General features: G+C 38.7%; 1 protein-coding gene across 10 annotated transcripts in view; it reads right to left on the reverse strand.

Annotated features, from left to right (window-relative positions):
- syt1a (synaptotagmin Ia) overlaps positions 1 to 18196 on the reverse strand; it is a 203436-nt gene that overhangs the window by 31987 nt on the left and 153253 nt on the right. For 9 of the 10 annotated variants that reach the window (XM_044343567.1, XM_044343572.1, XM_044343569.1 and 6 more), the window contains 3 exons: positions 17065 to 17268; positions 3679 to 3851; positions 657 to 782 (listed from right to left, as the gene is read on the reverse strand). In XM_044343567.1, the coding sequence (XP_044199502.1) occupies positions 657 to 782; positions 3679 to 3851; positions 17065 to 17239 (474 nt within the window). In that variant the 5' untranslated portion in view covers positions 17240 to 17268. The remainder of the gene's footprint in view (positions 1 to 656; positions 783 to 3678; positions 3852 to 17064; positions 17269 to 18196) is intronic. The other variant, XM_044343574.1, reaches the window with a different exon arrangement.

Consider the following 18196-nt stretch of genomic DNA (forward strand, 5'->3'; position numbering starts at 1 on the left):
ACCAGTCAAGGGGACACAAACTGCATGAAGACATTTTTACACCAATTTTTTGTGTAGATTAGGTGGATGTACCTATGCCAGTGTGTGAATCTGTGTGTACTCTAGGAGCAGTGAGTGTTACTGTCTAATCTCAGGCTGTCAGTTCTGTTTATAATGGGGAGTTAGCTAGCCCAGTGAGGGACAGCATTGTGCTCACGCACCGCGTCTATTATCTGTCACACAACATCTGGTGCCAGGAAGTTGATGTGTTTCCTCATTCTGTTTTTTAAAACTCAGTCAGTGGAAAAAATAAAGCAGATGGATATCTGCAGGGGCTGTTTTCAATCAAGTAGAAAGAAACAAATTCAGAGAACAACCAAATCCCTATTGTGTATCTTTCACAAGGCTCAGTGGCAAACGCACAAATTCGACCACCATGATATCCCTGTGAGATTGCTCTTAAGCTTCAGTGACCAAACTGTGTTTACAGCGGTGGTAATGCCACAAAAGGAGAAAGTTGTGCAAAGCCTGAGTTGGGTCATGTTAAATCGCTGTGGGTAACAGTGGAGAGATGATAAGTTGGACCACCTCAAATGCTGGGTGTGACCATACTTACGAAGGAGGACCTTTCGCAACAACGACACACAGTGACAGAGATTCGGAGAACTGATCCTTACCGTATTCTCTGTGAAATTGTAATCCAGGGAGTATTGTAATTTGCCCAGTTTCTGGTCCTCCTTGGGCTCGGCCTCTTTCTCCGTTTCAGTCAGCCCTGTCTCCGCATCCTCCTCATCCTTCAAGGCCTGAAGGAGACACCCACCAAGAGTCAGTGTCGCCTGTTTGTCGCTGGTGCTAGCACCCAGCCAGCCGTTCCCTGCCCAGGTCCTGCCAGTGGACCTACTCCTGTAAAAGCTGCCACTTGTTTTATGGTGTATAAGGGGGAAACGGGGGAAGCAAGCACTAAAACACCATAGCAGTTAACACCAGGACATGCTCTGTGATGCACTAAAGCCCCGGGCCTGGTCCCCTGATGATGCTTTTCTATCAATCTCTGGGTGTTTCTGTCTAAAGGGAGGAAAGATCAAATGATGGCGCCAGAGATGAGAGCAATGGGCAGGCATTAGAGGAAGAAGAGGGGAGGGAAAGGAGGAGCATAGAGAGACATAGAGAGAGTAGACAAAGAAGGAGAGAGAAATGCTTCCGGAAAAGATCACAGTAAGACAATTCCCTTGATGTTATTTCAGGCAGATCAAGTCTCTGGCAAAAACACATATCAACTGGGAAGTGTCTGAAGTGGCAGAGAGTGAGAAGTGAAGTTGCCCTTTTGCTGGCCTAGCACTTAGGTGAGGGTGTGGGTAGCAGGTGGTGGCATTGGTGGGGGGCAGGAGGGGTGGGGCGGAGGAGTTTGTAATAAGAACAACATGCGATTGAAGAGGCAAAGACTAGTTCTCAAGGTCATTCATTCAGCTTCAAAAGTTGCCTTCCAAGATGTCTCTTTCGTTAGGCATGCAGAGCATTCTCTGTTGTACAAACCAGTGCTCTCATGTGATTCCCCATTCCCCAAGTCTGGTTACGCCCTCAGACATACACTCACATTGTCATCATAACCCTAAAGCTTTTATGTTATCCCCTACGCCGATGGTAGCTAGAAGCATCATGCCAGCGATGGGTGGTAAGGTGTTGGTAAAAGGGGTTGTAATGTACATTGGGGCCTGCTCCTAATAGTTTGTCAAGTTGCTTATGTGAAAGCAAAAAGCTGAACAACACTGATTGGTTTTAAAGTTGCAGTTGAGCCACTTGGTCTCTGCCTTTTGCAAGAAAATCCAAATTGAGTGGTTTATAGGTTTTGTTTGACACATTAAAGTGGGAAAAGTGGAGCGGGTAAAATGATTGAGGAAATAAAATCCCCTAATTTATCAAAAGCATTTTTTATGTGAGTTTATAAGGTTAATCCAACTTTTATCCATTTGTGCTCCAAGAAAGGTATGATCTGGTTCACCTGGGTTTACAGATGTGAATGCAAATGCTACTATGCGTCAAAAGTTTCTTTTTTATCACAAGTTTTAAAAGAACATTTACTTGTGGAGCCTCTCAATCATTCTACGTTTGCTTGCCGCCACTCATTTGAAATGTAAATGAAAGATTCAAAAGGCAAGAGACTTTAGCTTGGCACAAACATCAGTGTGGTTCAACCTTGTCAAGGCGCACCCAGTGTTTCTTTCATACATATATATGTGCATATGCAGGTTGTACACACATATATACAGTAGATATACATGTACTGTATGCATAGTTACATATATTTGGTTCAATGGGAGTAAGTTGTTGTCAAGAGGCTATAAAAAAACGTCAGAGCAGCAGGCTTAAGAAGATCCAACAGCAATTAGGAACCTACCGCCAGTGACCATCCCGAACAGTCATCAGACACAACACAGATAAGGAGGACATAGAAGGAAGAAACACAAATTAAAACAACCACACACAGGAGTTAACACGCCAGAGTCTGGGCACACCAGGAGAAATGACCGCTTGCCTCGGAAGTAGCAGATTCACTGATTTCAGAGATTAGTTATTAGGGGGACCAATAACTGAGGTCTTTTATTTTGATTAATGGCTATTTGAAAATAAAAAATTGGATCGTACAAAGGCAGTCAGATTACTGGAAATGAATGGAAAATCTTTTCCTCTAACAAGTGTATGATTTGATCGACCTTGCCAGTTGTTAAAACTTTCCACTGTTCGCTGTTTTATAATAAGTGAGTCATAAAACATTTAGGTGTTAATTTACGCATTCCTCTAAAAGTAAGTAAGTCAAATGAAGTATGAAAACATTGTCACCGGTTTCTGTCGTTGATTCTGATCTGCTTCTAATAGCAGAGGTGTTGCAGCAAATTAAACACACTTTGTACACGATTCCACTGAGGATGGCAGTATAATGATGATCCGCTGGTGCAATTAGAGTGCTAACTCAATTTTAAGTGTCAGTGTTTCATAACTTGCCATTCTGTACTGTTGAAAAGTAGAATTGAATTAAATGCCCTCTCATTTGTTTGTCACTTGGTGATGTCATTTCTCTGGGTGGATACCACTTCATTACACGGCAAACGTTACTCACACTCTTCAACAAGTGAGCAGGTCCTCATATGACAAAAAAAAAAAAAAAAGAAACACTCACAGGAACAAAAGTAGGAGAAAAGAGATTGAAACACTCTCTCTTCAGTCTGAAGCCATTTAAATTACTTCAATTAACTCTCCTGTAATTAGACTGAATTCTATTTTAATTAAACAGTGAAATATGATCTAATATGTGTACATGAAAGTAATACTGTATGCATCTCTTTGGCACCAATAAATATAAAGTACATACAAAATACATACAGTACAGAAGCAGCCATTGCATAAAATATTGGGAAGTATTTGACAACCATATTTGCAGTGAAATAATTTGTTGATTGTTCATGTGTTGATGGAATTATTGCAAATGTGACCAATCAAATTTGTCATTGTATAACATTAGAAGCACTAAAACATGAGAACACTAAACATTATTGGATATATTTAAGACATACAATTTCTAGCATGACTTCATGTGTGAGGGATTCAGCAAAAATAAAATGTTTTGGCAGTAAGCGCAACATCAAATAAGCCTGTAAGGAGGGTTATTTCTCTGAATTGTAAACAGTAGTTCAAAGTCTTTACCTCGGTTTTGGCTCCATCTTTGACGTCCTTCATGTTGATGGCATTTTTGCCCTTGTCTTTGCCCTTCTTTTTGTTTTTCTTCTTGAATATCCATTTTTTGCAGATGCAGAAGCAGCATGCTAACACCAGGATGATAGCCACAAAGGCAATAGAGACAATGGCCCATGATGGCACTGGGGAAAGAGCAAACAGGAAAGAGTTTTGGAGATTAGACCATTGGAGGCAATAAAATGTGGCTGCATCTTGCAGACAAGAAAGCAACATTTTCGTGTACTACTGGCCAAATTAGGATTTGAACCAAAGTCCCAAAAACTAGGGATTATACCGAGTGACAGGTGAGATAAAAGCAGAAAAATGTGTGTGCCTGCAGAGCTGGCACACCAGATCAGCACCTAAGCCATCAAGAAGTGGCAGACTCCTAACGATCAGTCCTGGCTAGCAGGACAAGACCCAGCTTCAGCCAATTTAGTGGAAGTAAAAGATGTTGGCATTTTCCATTCGCCATTTAAACAAAAGATTCTCAGACAGCTGACACTTTCACAGCAATCATCGGCAACACAGAACATGCTGGGACTGAGAGCGGTGGTAATTTCGCAGGGTGTGCTCGAGAGGCATTAACAGTGGTACAACCATGACAAACCAATGATGCAGTCAAAACAAACAGGTTCACGAGGTTTTGACAAACATTGTTCACATGCTCTCAACTCTCATATTACCTGTAAAATAATATGAAATTAGTCTTTTGTGTTGGGTTTTAAGGCGTAGATTTTAGACAAAACATCTCTCAGAGGAAGAACTTCTCCATTTAGACGCATTTAGAGTTCAGTCAATAGGAGGTTAGAGAACAATCCAGGAAGGGTCAAGGATACACTTGCCTCCTTAATTTGAAAAATGGAATCACCTGTCAGCGATCCCACAGTCGAATTGTCAATTTACCGGTAATCATGTCCTCGTCTAACAGACAGTTCCCTTTATGTCCCTCAGCTGAGCCATTTTGTTTTTGTATGGAGAGAGCAGAGCCATTAAACATTACTCACATAGCTCATCATGTGTTATAACCTTTAGGGTATGTTTTCTGGGTCTTAAATATAATGTTTATGGTTTGGATGACTTTCAAGCATCTAAAAGAAAACCCATGTTCACTATTTTTCAATGTAGACCATATTTAAGGATTTCTGAATGTTTTTTACTCTTCTGAACATTGCGTTGTTGTATGTCTGTCCATTATTGTTAGTGCATTTAGTTGGATTTGGGGTAGTGGGAAAGACATAATTATTAAACAACCTCTGATGTGCTTTGGAAAACATCCATGTCAGCCATATTTGTGAGTAGTTTAAACATAAAATCTGGTTTTCATTTGGGGCTGTCATATTTATTCAAAGTGAATTCTGTTTCGTCAAATGTATTTCTTGTAAAAAGGTCTCCTTTATCTTTGTGTCTACCTTAAATTTCACAAATTTCTTCCTCTATTAGAGCCGTAAGCTTTGGCCTATTCTTCATTTCATATTAGTGTAATAAGCAATAACACAATGTATTCAGACTCCAAAAAGAAACATGTAAACAAAACAGTTAAATGGATTTGATACAAGGATTAGTAGATTGAGGAACTAAGCTGCATATAAGATAAATGCATTACCTTCGAGAGAGGATGCAGTCCTCTTAAACATGAAAATACTGTTGTGAGAGCTGATGCAATTAAACTAAAAGAGTGATTATGACAGACTAAATAAACACTTTCCATACTGAATCATAAACTTAATTAAATTTATCAGAGGACATACTTTTTTCTTTTTTACATTTTCTTACTCTACATGTTTAACTAAAGAAATAGCTTGCCCTTCAAACTTTTTTTATTGAAGAAAATTTCATACCCCATTTGAGTTGACAAATCAGTGTAAATAACACATTTGTTTAAGAAAACTACTTCTCTTAAACCGCAAGAGTCTATACAAAAAAAGGCTGAAGGACAAAATACTCCTTGTGATGGATTATCCATCTCTAACAAGTCTCTGCGTTTATTTTTGTACCATAGAGAAATAAATCAAAATCAGTGGCTACCAAAGTAGAAAATAAATTTAAAAAATGAATGTCATGATTTTTAAATAATGGTTAAAGTGCCAAAACATGCAAAACCACCAGTGTGGTCTGTTAAGCAGCCAGATGTCTGGCTGTAATCACTGAGGTTTAACACTACTAATGAGATTATTTCTGCCTCCTGAGCAGCTCTACCACCCTATAATGTTTATATGATAAAAACTGATTATAAAAAGCTCAATCTAAAATGCACTATTTAATGTAAGAGACGTATATTGTTGTTTTCTCCTCCAACATAAATCCTCAGTCTACTGTATAGACCTAACTAGGTAAATTAGACAACAGAGTCAACTGTGTCACCTACAGACTATCAGACACTCAGCTCAACAACATAGTGACAGCTCTAACAACCAGCTGACACTTACAGTACCCTCACTATAGTCAACAGCCAGCTAGTGCTCCCTGTTGCATGCACACAGGTATACAACACATACACACAGACACAATGATGGTAGGAGAAGAGGGTTGTTCAAAGCATCGGAGAGACAGCATAAAGTCCAGATGGGCTGAAAATAATGAGAGACCTTGCAACAGACTTCTCCCTTCAGCAGTCATAATCATTGCTCCTACACTCTAGTCAACAGACACCAAACACCTGGCAGCCCACCCCTCATTTTAATAGACAGGAATAACAAACAAATGAGCCAATTTTACGAGCATGTTTTCAGTTTGGCAGAGCTTACTACACTGAAATGTAAAGGGAACACTTCGGCCTGAGGTAATTTGGATATGCCATATATGAAAAAATATAAAATATCATTGATCTTCTCCTTGAGGAAGAACGAAATCCCACAAGACACGTACAGAACATGAAATGGTTCATTTTAGCGTTCAATAGTGTTCATAAATCCAACAAACCAATAGATAAAAAATAAGTCAGGTCAGACTCCAGTACTTTGAAGACTTTATCTGAAAAACTTGAGAAAGACCCATCAAAACAGAAAAGTATATTACAGTCTATCACTCTAGGGTTTTGCTCACAAGTATTCAGCTGTGGTTCCTTTGAGGTCCGAGGGGAGGGAGAGAGGGGAAAAAAAAATCGATGCTCTGTTGACAAAATCAATAAGCACTCTCCTCCAAGGAAAAACTGTGAGTCAAGCTCTAAAATAACTTTAGGATCTACAGCTTTGGCCTTGCCTCGGAGCTGTGTGGCAATGGAGGTGACACTGGACGGGCCTCGTTTAAAGTGAGCCACCCAAAACCAGCAGCATTCCCTTTAGAAACTTGAAACTATGCAGAGAATAAAGTGTGGGTCAATTATTATTCATCAGGTTTATACTTTGGATACATAGAAAGTGACTGAAGTCCCACTGTAAATGTAAATATTGTTATATTGATGTTTCAGAAAGATTTAGTAGCCAAACGTTGGGTAGTAAAGGATAGTCTCACGCTGATTTTGACGCTTATGCTCTGATTTTCATAAAGATGTGTGGTGCCACTTTACTGACACCTTTTGTGAAGGTTTTACAAGTAGTGGTTTGTCCCGACTCTTTTTCTTTTGGAAAACCCTTTTGACCTGAGCACTTATCTGAGACTTCTCCCTCTGAGGGTACTGTGGCACATTTCAGCACTGGAACAGCTACTTTTACCTTGCACATTCAAATACAAACACAAGGTATAGTAAGGAGACAGTCTTTTAATGGAAGTGTCGAAGATGTGACAGGTTCGTATTTCAAGCTGGCAAACCGCAGCGATAAGCAATCACGCCTCTAAAGGAACTGTCGAACTGTGATTTTTTTTCCCCTAAATGGAAGCACTGATTAACAGAAATCAAAATGAATACATGGTAAAATCTCTCTTTCATAACTCCAAATGCTTATGGTACTCTAAAGCAATTTTGGCATTTCATCAATGCTCAAAATGTCTGATGGAACGCCATTTAACTAGTTACAGTGGAAATCAATGCATGAACCAAGACCTTATCTTATTCATCAAGCGCACGTCTTCCAGTGAAAGGCACTTCTGTGTTCCTTAATTAAAGGAACCTGAGTCCCAGAAAGCAATAAAAGCATCCACTAATTAACTACATTGTGTGACTGTCTTTTCTCGAGAGAGAGAGAAATAGAGCGAGAAACTGAAAGAGAGAGCGAGAGGGAGTATTGCCAGCATGCGCACTGCACTTCAACTCCCAGCACTTATCTTTTGTTCCGCTGTGCAACATGGCATGGAAAATGGAGTTTCTCTAATGGGTGGGTTGTGCATGATGAAATCCATGTTTGCTGTTCCTCAAGGCCTCAAATCACTTTTCAGCACTGTCTTCAAAATGGCATGGCATGGAGGAAAACCAGAGCACCCAACAATAAGAGACATTCACAGTGCTTAAACACTGAGTGACATATACATGGGTTCTTTCCCTACAGCTATCTTCCATTTTTTTTTAGGAGTTTTCAGTTGTTTTGATGTACTGCAGATCTTCATCTTTTGTCTCATGTGGCCAGGAGGAGAGGGAAGTCAAATAGGCAACTCTGCGATTATTGAATGGCCTGCTCTACCTGCTGAGCCACAGCTGCCCCACTGCAGTCCATTTACAATGTAAGTGTAGTTCAATTGCTTTTCGACTCTGGGAACTGATTGTTTCAACGCTGGTAAATCCTTAAGTTTTGTGTTAAGGACATTTTCATAAACATGTGAAAAAGTGTAGTGTGTAAGTCAGTCTTGAATGTCTTCCATCTGACACTGATATGTAAAATCTCCTGAAGTAAGAAAATAAAGAAAAAAAAGAAGAAATTTACAGTCGTTCTTGCACAAGGTTAGGAGGAGTGGTGTTCCTGACTTGTTTAGCCCCGTGAGGAAAATTTCTGATTTGTGATATTATGATCTTGACACTGCAGTCAAAACCAATTTTTATACAGCCTTACCTTGAGACATTGATATGTGGAGTCTCATAATTTTGTGCATTACAACAATGCTAAAGATTACAAGGCCCATTCACCAAGGTTGCTGCTAAATCTGTATGAACATGATTAGATGTTTCTGATCAGCTGGCAGCTGGTGAATAAGCCACAAATGCCAATCAGGAAATGCTGGTGCAACTTTGCTTAACTAATGCAATGCTCTGTTATCTAGTCAGCTAACAGTCTTAACATGTCTTATTTGTGCAATATTCTCAATATTCTTTTTGCAACAAATATTCAATCAATTTTTGGGACATTTTGTGGATATACAGTATGTCATTGTGGTAACTGACTGTTTTTTGTGACTCTCTTCTGGCAGTGATAATGAGCTGATCTTGATCAGATGTCGATGGTTGCAAGAAGTTGTGTTTGTGATGACGTTGGCATAATGTATCTAGTTCGTTGTCTATATGGGTGTCTATTGCTCTTTGTCAGGGTGGCCATTTGCCTGATGAAGACCCAGTGGGGTCAAAATGTTGCTTTTTTCAGTCAGTAATAAAACTTTGGGAGCTACAATCCAATGTGCAGACACTTATTTTACTTTCTTACCTTACTTCAAGGCTGACAGACAGATACAATATATATATATATGTTGTATACTAAACAAAGACATTATACTCATATTCCTATGTGCTATTTCAGAGTCTAAGTTTAATAATACCTTGCAGATTGTGGGTGTAAACCAACACAAGTCGGATGAGACAATTTTCACAGGGAAATTCCTTCTTATAATCGGGTGACACTGAGCCATATCTCCGTCTACCAATTTCACAATCAAAAAAAACAAACTCTTTCATATTCATATCAAGCTCATTTTGCTTCCTAAAGCACAGGATATTTTGGTGGTTCCCAGGACACCAATGGAAATAATAATTCCACTGAATAACACCATCATACTGTGGAGTTTTGAATGACAGAGACAAATTTAGCCAATGGAACAGGAAATATAATCTGCTGCAAAACCGCAGCCCAGCTGATTTTGGCTCTGATGCACCACAGCGCCGGGTTTGGGTTTCTAGAGAAGAGCTTATCAGATATAATTTTTGAGCCATGAAAGGAGGTCAAAGAGTAGCAACCTCAGCATAAAGCGAAAGGTCACATTTCACTGGCTGACATTTTGAGTCCTTGAGTCATTGCATAGATATACAGTAAGTAAAGTATAAAATATGTGTATATCTGTGAGTCATTCTTCTGTGCCAGTGAATGAGATCATTATGATCTCATGAGAGAAGAAATGACTATATGCAGTATAAGATCATCCAGTGCACAAGTTACTGTAAAATGGCCCATACACTGCACACTTTTTCATTAAATTACGTATTTTAGTCAAAATGTTCAGATTAGAACTTAAAAAAGTAATTATGGTTTATTACAACTTATTGTTATGGCAGTTTATTTTCCTAGTTTTAGCCATTATTCCTATTTGTAAAACCCACCATACTTACTGTTGTGCCAATATACAGTTTTCTTGTACAAGGAAAAATTGCTATCAACATTTAAGGTGTGCTTAGTTTTGGTCTAATGTCCAAATAAACTGGTTTAGAAAATCTGGCTAAACTGTTGGGTTGTTTATGACCAGTCTGATCATTTGACTGCTTGTTTTTCTAGTCGGACTTGTATTGCCATGTTCCTAGAGTTCAGCAATTACTTTGGTGAGTGCAATGCCATCATAAGTGATAGAAATGAAGTATAAATTTAACATCTAACAGGAAATGCCCTGCAATAGTTATATTGATGCAACTAACTTGAGAAAACAAGCAATTTAAGGGTATCACAGTCCAATCTATTAAGTCTCAGTGTTTTGGATGCAGGGAATGAATTTCATCCCTGTTTTATATACAAACTTAATTTTGTGATTGGGTCTGAAAATGTGAAAAGATTTCTTTTCTTTAGCATTTAATGTTGTGCTGTATGTCTTACTTAATGTGTAGGGATGTAGTAGCAAACTAAATGATGACTGAACTACAACCTCAAGCAGATATTATAATTAGCATCAGTTTTTGCCATTTAAATTGATAAATACTTCAAATTTACACCCTAAAGGGTATGCTTGCCCTAAAAGATGTCTCTGTTGTTAAAAGGAGTTCTGCTGCATTCATACTACTCTATATCTCTGGTAAAACATGGCACTTTACATTAGAGAGAAAGGTTTTATGAACTGGATAGAGTCTGCTGGATGCATTTAAAAGGGTGGTGTTTGTGTATGTGCATGTATCATTGTATCTGGGTTATATCCAGCAGGCCACACTAATCTTATGTGACAGGACCCTGTTGGTCAATTAACCTTGACATTATATCTTGTTATGCGTACGAGAGCAACACTCTCTGTCCGCGCCCTTTCCCCGCTGTGGCTTGTTTAAACAAACAATATGACTGCAGCAGGGAGCGTCTTCCAACTATGTGCAACAATGACTCACCATATTGTAACCATCTGATCTGATGATAATTAAAACTGTATCTAGAGATCCTGTGTGTGAGATCTATTTAATCAAAGGTGTTATGCCTTTCATACAGTACAATATTTGATTTCAAATGGGCTGGTCCTCTGTCTTCTTTGCGATTCGGTGGAATTAAGTATTTCTATTATGTTTGCTCCATTATTTTGAATATTATCAGAACATGTGCATTGACCACATACAGTAATACAGTTGTAATCTATGGGCTGACGTGACGCTACATTAACAGTACATGAGGTGGATTTACAACAATAGATGTGACATGACATGAGATAAAAAAGCGGTGATTGCCATTTTGAGGCACAAAGAAAGGTAGAGATATGGTGCATAAAGGGGAGTCGACAACTTTATTGATTCACCCTTTGTAAAGGCGTATTCAAACCAAGTATGTACTGTATGTGTGGAATGAGTCATTTAAACCCAGGAGTGTTTGGTGGTGTGCAGTGTTCCACCATTGGTGCAGTTTATTTGACCATTTAAACTTGGGCTGCATCAAATACAAGCACCAACTCCTGAGAGTGCTCTGTTGCTCCCCAGAAGACTGATGCATTAAGAGCAAAAAGGAGAACTAACATCCCGAACCAACTACAGGAAATGACCACAAAATGAAACACATTATGCATATAGAGAACCTAAATCCTACTCCGCTACTCCATGAGCTTTCTATTCTCAATATATTTTGCCTCAGGAGGAAGGTTTTTAGCCACGCTAATGGCAATATCGGGCAGTCCACCACTTACTGAAAGTACTGTACTGAATTATTTCAACAAGTATTGGATGGACTGCAATAAAATTTTGTACAGACCATTATGTTCCCTTTAGGATGAATTGCACTAACTTCCTTACCTTTATCTAGCACCACCATTAGGTCTAAATTTAATTGTGTCCAATAGTTCAGTTTTTGATCAAATACCTGCAAAACAGCACTAAATTACAAATGTTAGCACTCTGCATTAAGATGGTGACAGTAATCATTACCCACTAAACAGTATGTTACTGTAGCATTGTCATTGTGAACATGTTAGCATGTCAGTATTTAGCTCAGAGCACCACTGTGCTGAGCACAGAAATGCTAGCATGACTGCAGACTCTAGCCTTAGTCTTTTTTTCATCCATCTTTCTGAAAAGCATTAACGTGTTCCTGGGTTTTCTGTCCATATTGCAAGAGAAATTAGTATTCACTATAGTACTGGACAGCAAAATTTAAGTAGCGCTTTATTCTAACCCAAGTAAAATGACAATTATTTTGTTAGCACTTAACAACTTTAGCTTACATGAGTCTTGTCAAAACCTTACAGGTGCTGTAGTTGCAAACAAAATAATAATTTTATCAAAATTAAAATGACTAAGTGCTCACATTGCACTGTCCAATACAATAATTTATGTCCATTTAACTTCCAGCTTTTATGAAAGACCAATGAAAAAACATTTTTGCTAGGCTAGTGGAACACAGGCTAGCTTGAAAAGGAAAGAGGGCCAGATTTTGGCTCTGTATAACTATACAGACATGATAGCAAGACATCAGTAAGGGTTAAAAAGGCGTTTGTGACAAAATACAGGACAAACTGTTGTCTGGTCTGCTGTTTTTTCAGGGTGTTTACAGATGGAAAATGATGGCAAACAGCTCAGACAAGTCATCCGTGTTTACAAAAGTTCCACCACATGACTCACAACAGATTTTTGACCCTCTTATGCTGACAAAAATCTCTAATCTCGCTGGACAATAATACCAAAACTTTTTCAGACGTCTGCAAAGGTGAGAAGTCAGAAGGCAGAAGGGTTGTTGGAGCTGTTTCCCATCTGTTGACTCTGATCTGGCTTTATTTGACCAGCCCCTGATGGTGTCTCATGGTAGGCAAACTTTTATAAAGCGAGGGCAGAGAGTGGAGAACCAGACTTGTTGCCAAAGCAGCAGGCAGGCAGGGAAGAATAGCTCTACTGATCCACAAGCATAATCCCCTTTAATATACTCTGCTGTCTGTTGACTGTGAACAGCCCCTAAGTCAAACAAGTATTAAAACTCTGACGTATCGTTTCGTGTTTTTCCTTTAGCTGTGTCTCGAGTTACACCGCAAAGTATTTTGCTCTTGTAGTCAGTCTTAATAAACAATAGTCCCAAAAGTCAGACTCTGTGTACAGAGGAAAAAAGCTTTCTTGTGTATGTGCTGTTATGGGACGCAGCATATAAAGACGACATGAACCTAAATGCTGTGTCACTTCTGAGGTTAGCTCAGCAGAGACTTAAATTCTGAGTGAGAGAATTCAGCATTTCTATTTTGAAGGTTGTTGTCTACATTTTGCTCCCAAAATTCAGTCTGAAAATGCTTAATTAGTCACAGGTAATCACAAATTATGTTTTCATCCTTAAAATGGAATGAAAATGGATTTCTTAATATAAACCAATGGATTAAAAGGACTGTACTGGCTCCAGTAGAAGAAAGAAAATAACATTTGAACCAAGACTATTTGAATTTGAAGCAAAACTTTCACCATAATAGCGGATTTGAATTTCTTTTAAACAAGATTTTACAGCTTATTACTTCACATAAAGACTTGTTAAGGACAGATCTCTTTGCAGCTTTTTAAAATGTTTGAGACTCACTTTGGCTGCCTAAAAGTGTAAAGGCCCTGATAAGGAAAAAAAAAAAAAAAAAGAAAAGAAAAAACCCACCATTATTTATTTTCCTGAAATGTCAATCGCTTGTCTGTGTTATTTGGAGTAATGGCTGGTGGAGCCGGCAGTCATGGATCAAACAGCCTCTGTGTTCAGAGGTTAATTGTTATCGGAAAGTGAAGCCTTGGGTGTTTAGAAAACTTACTAAGAAATTCAATACGCTGGTTTCCTTGGAGGCAACCTCTCTGCTCGATGAGGAGTCACAATATGGATTAGTGCGATTACACAGTCGGATCTGTGTGTGCGTGCGTGTGTGTGTGTGTGTGTGTGTGCGTGCTCATGTTTCAGTGGAAGTGGAAACTCATTCACAAACTGATCAGAAGGTTTCACAGGGTATCAATGTACTCAATGTAGATTATGTGCAGCACATTCATGTTGACTTATTTTACGTCATATCACTTACTTTGCTTAGTTTTATCTACTTCTTCAAAAGTGTCATTCGATTGGTTTCAGCTTTTCCGGTGTGAGGATTTGTTGCATTTCTTGGTTTTACATCATTGTAAATTAAATATATCAAGCAACTGAACAAAACAAGCAATTTCAAGACGTCAACCCTGAGGCTTGTGAACTAGTGATGGGCATTTTCATTATTTTCTGACATTTTATAGACTAATTGATTAGCTAAATGTTCAAAAAAGTACTAAAAATAATTGTTAGTTGCAGCCGTGTAAGGAGATTTCATAGGAACTGGAAATTTATATATATATAAAAGACCAAAACATCAAACTAGAGTAAGCAGAGGTAAGATTACTCAATAGAATATGTATGTAAACATATTTTTGAGACTACGTTTCTTTCAAACCAAAAAAGCAAACACGATAAATTTGGAAAGATTGGAATACAATCTGCTGTTTTTCTGCATGAGGAGCCATCAGCAAACAGATGGGGCCGAGACAATATCCCTGGCTCAGAGATGTGTCTTGCAGATCCTGATGGACAGCAACAAGTTAGGCCAGTATGACAGCTCCATGCGACCAGCCTCAAAGCCTGCAGGGCTTAAACTGGGTTATAAACCCAAAAGACAACCTTCTGCACCGCAAGAAGAGAGGCTGTGCGTGCAGCTTCTCCTCCTGCATGTTGTTAAATCTGCTACCTGACTTTCTCTAGACGGTATTGATATTCCACGGAGTAAACAAGTCTTTGGGCATTCATCATCAGCTTGGCAGCATCAGGGAGCAAACTCACTCCTTTAGATTGAGGGGATGAGGTGAGAAAACAGTAATTTAAGACTCCGTATACCTTTTTGGGATGATCTCAGAGAACTTTTCTCAAAAGAATCAATAGAAAAGGATCTTCTCCAGATTTTAATGCAATGGAAATGATTGTCTACCCTACTGCCAAAGATGAAGTGAAAAAGGTGTTGAGCGTGGGCTAGATGTGATAGGAATAGCAGTACGTCTCAGTGACAGACATTCAATGCTGAGCCAAAGATGACATCAGCCTCAGCAAACCCATACCGCAATCATAATCCTGTTCTTTCACCTTCAACACTAAATAAGTTTTTCAAAATCTCAATGTGTCCCAGGTTTTCCATCCATGACAAAGTCGTGTTCAAGTCCAGATTGAGCTAAAGGGAGTCATTTTGGTAAATATGCACTCTAGTGCATATAAATCTTCTGTGGTAGGAGGCGTTTCTTATATGACTCCCTGCACTATTACATCTCTGGAAGGGGTATATGACTAGTAGTGTCATTTGAAGAAATAAGGCTTCTATTCCACAGGAGCCATTTCCTGTTGCATGAATTACTTCCACACCAGCCTGTGGATATATCTATATTTAGATTCCTGCTGAATGCAAAAACCCTTGGATCTCTAGGGAGTGCTTTATCCTGGTTGACACAATGACAACCATATGCTCATATACTTAATACTGCAAAATTCTTCAGGGAAAACCATATGGATGTACAAGTATATGGTTGTAAGGTTTGGTTAAAGAGCAGGCAGGTTTGGGGGTTGTATTATGTACAAGTGAAGAATAAAAGAAACAAGGAAGATATAAAAACAGAAAAGAATAAAGCCTGTCGTGCATAATTTAGCAGTTTATCATGTCAAACACTTGAATTATTGTTTCCAGATGTTTGTTCTTCACTTCAAATGTGTTTAATTAAATTAATTAAATTCAAAGGGCTTTATTGGCATGAAAGTTTTGAGAACAATGTTGCCAAAGCATCAAAATACAATTTGTCCAAGTATTTGGACAGTTCAAAATAACAATAATAAGAACATTTACACAACATTAAGATATATATTAATTATATATGCACAGTATATCCTACCAGTTAATTAATTAAAGTTAATTTAGAGAGACAATTCCATCTGATCTGTTCTGGTCATGAAATACTCAAATATGTTACTGCTACTTGACTCAGAGGCAACAAAAGGAAAAATGCAATAAATCATTAGTCCACCTGATTCACTGGACGTCTTAGTCAAAGGTCGTGGGTGAAACGGGCGTTTTCTTGTGCGTCATCCACAAAAGTTCGCTTATAATAACTGTTGAATCATTTTTGACTCACAGTTAAACCAGAAACACTCTGAATCCATTGAATGGCTAATATTCTAATGGATTCCTTATATATCAGAAGAAGCACAAGGCTACTGGAAACAGCATCAGTTAAAACTGTAATGGCTGCGCACAAAAGTTGAAGTCTGCAGACAGATATAGTATTACTCTTCTCGTTGACTCATTGCACTCAGTAGACAATACCTTATTCATCAGTGCATCCATGTGTAACATAAGTTTTTCCTTTCTGTTTTCTCCTGATTTGAATTTCTCCTGATGTGTCCTGCATGCATATATTATATTTTATTTTTTCATTTACTAATACGACACTATAACTTATCCAAATTATCTGAATAACAGATGACAGATAGATTGTTACATAAAACTCAACTGTTCGCAGTAGCACAAACACATCATGGACTAAAAGTTGTCTAGGGCGACTGCTAACAATTATTTTCAATTAATTGTTTCATCTCTAAATTGTCAGAAGACAGTTAAAAATTTCCATCACAGTTTCCTGCAAACCAAGGTGACATCTTTAAGCTGTGGTTTTGTCCAACAAACATTTAAAATACAGTCATATAAGAAAACCAACAAATATTCACATTTGAAAGGCTGGAACCAGTGAAATTTTGGGCATTTTTTGCTGAAAAAAATGTCTCGCTGCCAATTGATCTTCTGTTGATCGACTTATCGATAAATTGACCAATTGTTTCAGCTCTAAAGTTGCCCCACTGTAAGACTAAAGAAAAGTTACACACTTACATGGGATTTTATTTAGCTCATTCATGAACTTGTCCTTCAGCTTGGAAAAGGCCTCGTCCTTCTCGCCGCTGCCCGGGCCGGCCATGTTGGTGGTGTTGGAGCCAGCCGTAGAGGAGGAGGCGGTGGTGGGCGCGGGAGCCGCCGCCGCCAATGCTTCCCTTCGACTTTCATTCATCTTGCCGATGCTTTGCAGCCAGGCAGATGCTGGAAATAGAAAAAAGTAGAAAAAGAGAAAGATGAGACAGAGTGAGTTAGTTTTGTTTTTTGGTTTGTTTTTTTTTCTGATGCTGTGACAGCTGCATGTCAACGCTCTCGCCTCATCAGATGACTGAGTTGACGCAGACCGTGTGAGCAGCTGCTGGCTCAGCCTGAGTAAACATCAGCTGGGGTCCAGAATGAATTGGCCAGCACGCTGAATTCAGAACAAAGCCACTCAGTCATTGCTTAAACTCCAGATTAACATCACAGAGCAGAGATAAAATGATTATTTATTACTCTCATACAACACAGGCAGTAAATCTCAGCCCTGCTACCGGCCTAATTGAAATTCTGTGTGTTTACAAGTCAACCGAAAGTACAGTATACTGTACAATGTCTCAGTGCAGAGAAGATTACAAGTCAACTATCTTATCACACCATGGTCTTTGTACACAACAGGTGTATTTACTTTACATTCAGGTCTTCGTGCAGGGGAAGAAAGAAACGTGTGTGTGTGTGTGTTTTGTACGTGTGTGGATGCACTCATGTGTCCATGCATGTGCAATACTGTGTAAAGTACTGTATACCACAGCAGCCTCATCCCTGAACATGTTAGTCATCACTGTGAGAGGCTGGTTCCACATGAAGTTTCCACATTATTTCAATATTGCCTCAGGACAAAAATAGGAGACACTTACAATATATTACTATGACACTAAAGACTCAAGCATTATGGTATAATGAAATGTACACTGTACACTTAGGTTGCTTATAGTAAAAAAATTAGTTGCAGCAATTAGTTCTGCAACTAACGTATTTTATTATCAGTTTTTATTTAGGTAGTTATTTTTGTGATTCAATGATAAAATGTTGTAAAATGTCTGTGAAATGTCCAAAAATGGTGAAAAACACCCATCCTAATTTCTTAGAGCCC

The sequence above is a fragment of the Thunnus albacares genome, chromosome 23 (assembly GCF_914725855.1).
Source record: "Thunnus albacares chromosome 23, fThuAlb1.1, whole genome shotgun sequence".
In the NCBI taxonomy this organism is placed as follows: Eukaryota; Metazoa; Chordata; class Actinopteri; order Scombriformes; family Scombridae; genus Thunnus; species Thunnus albacares.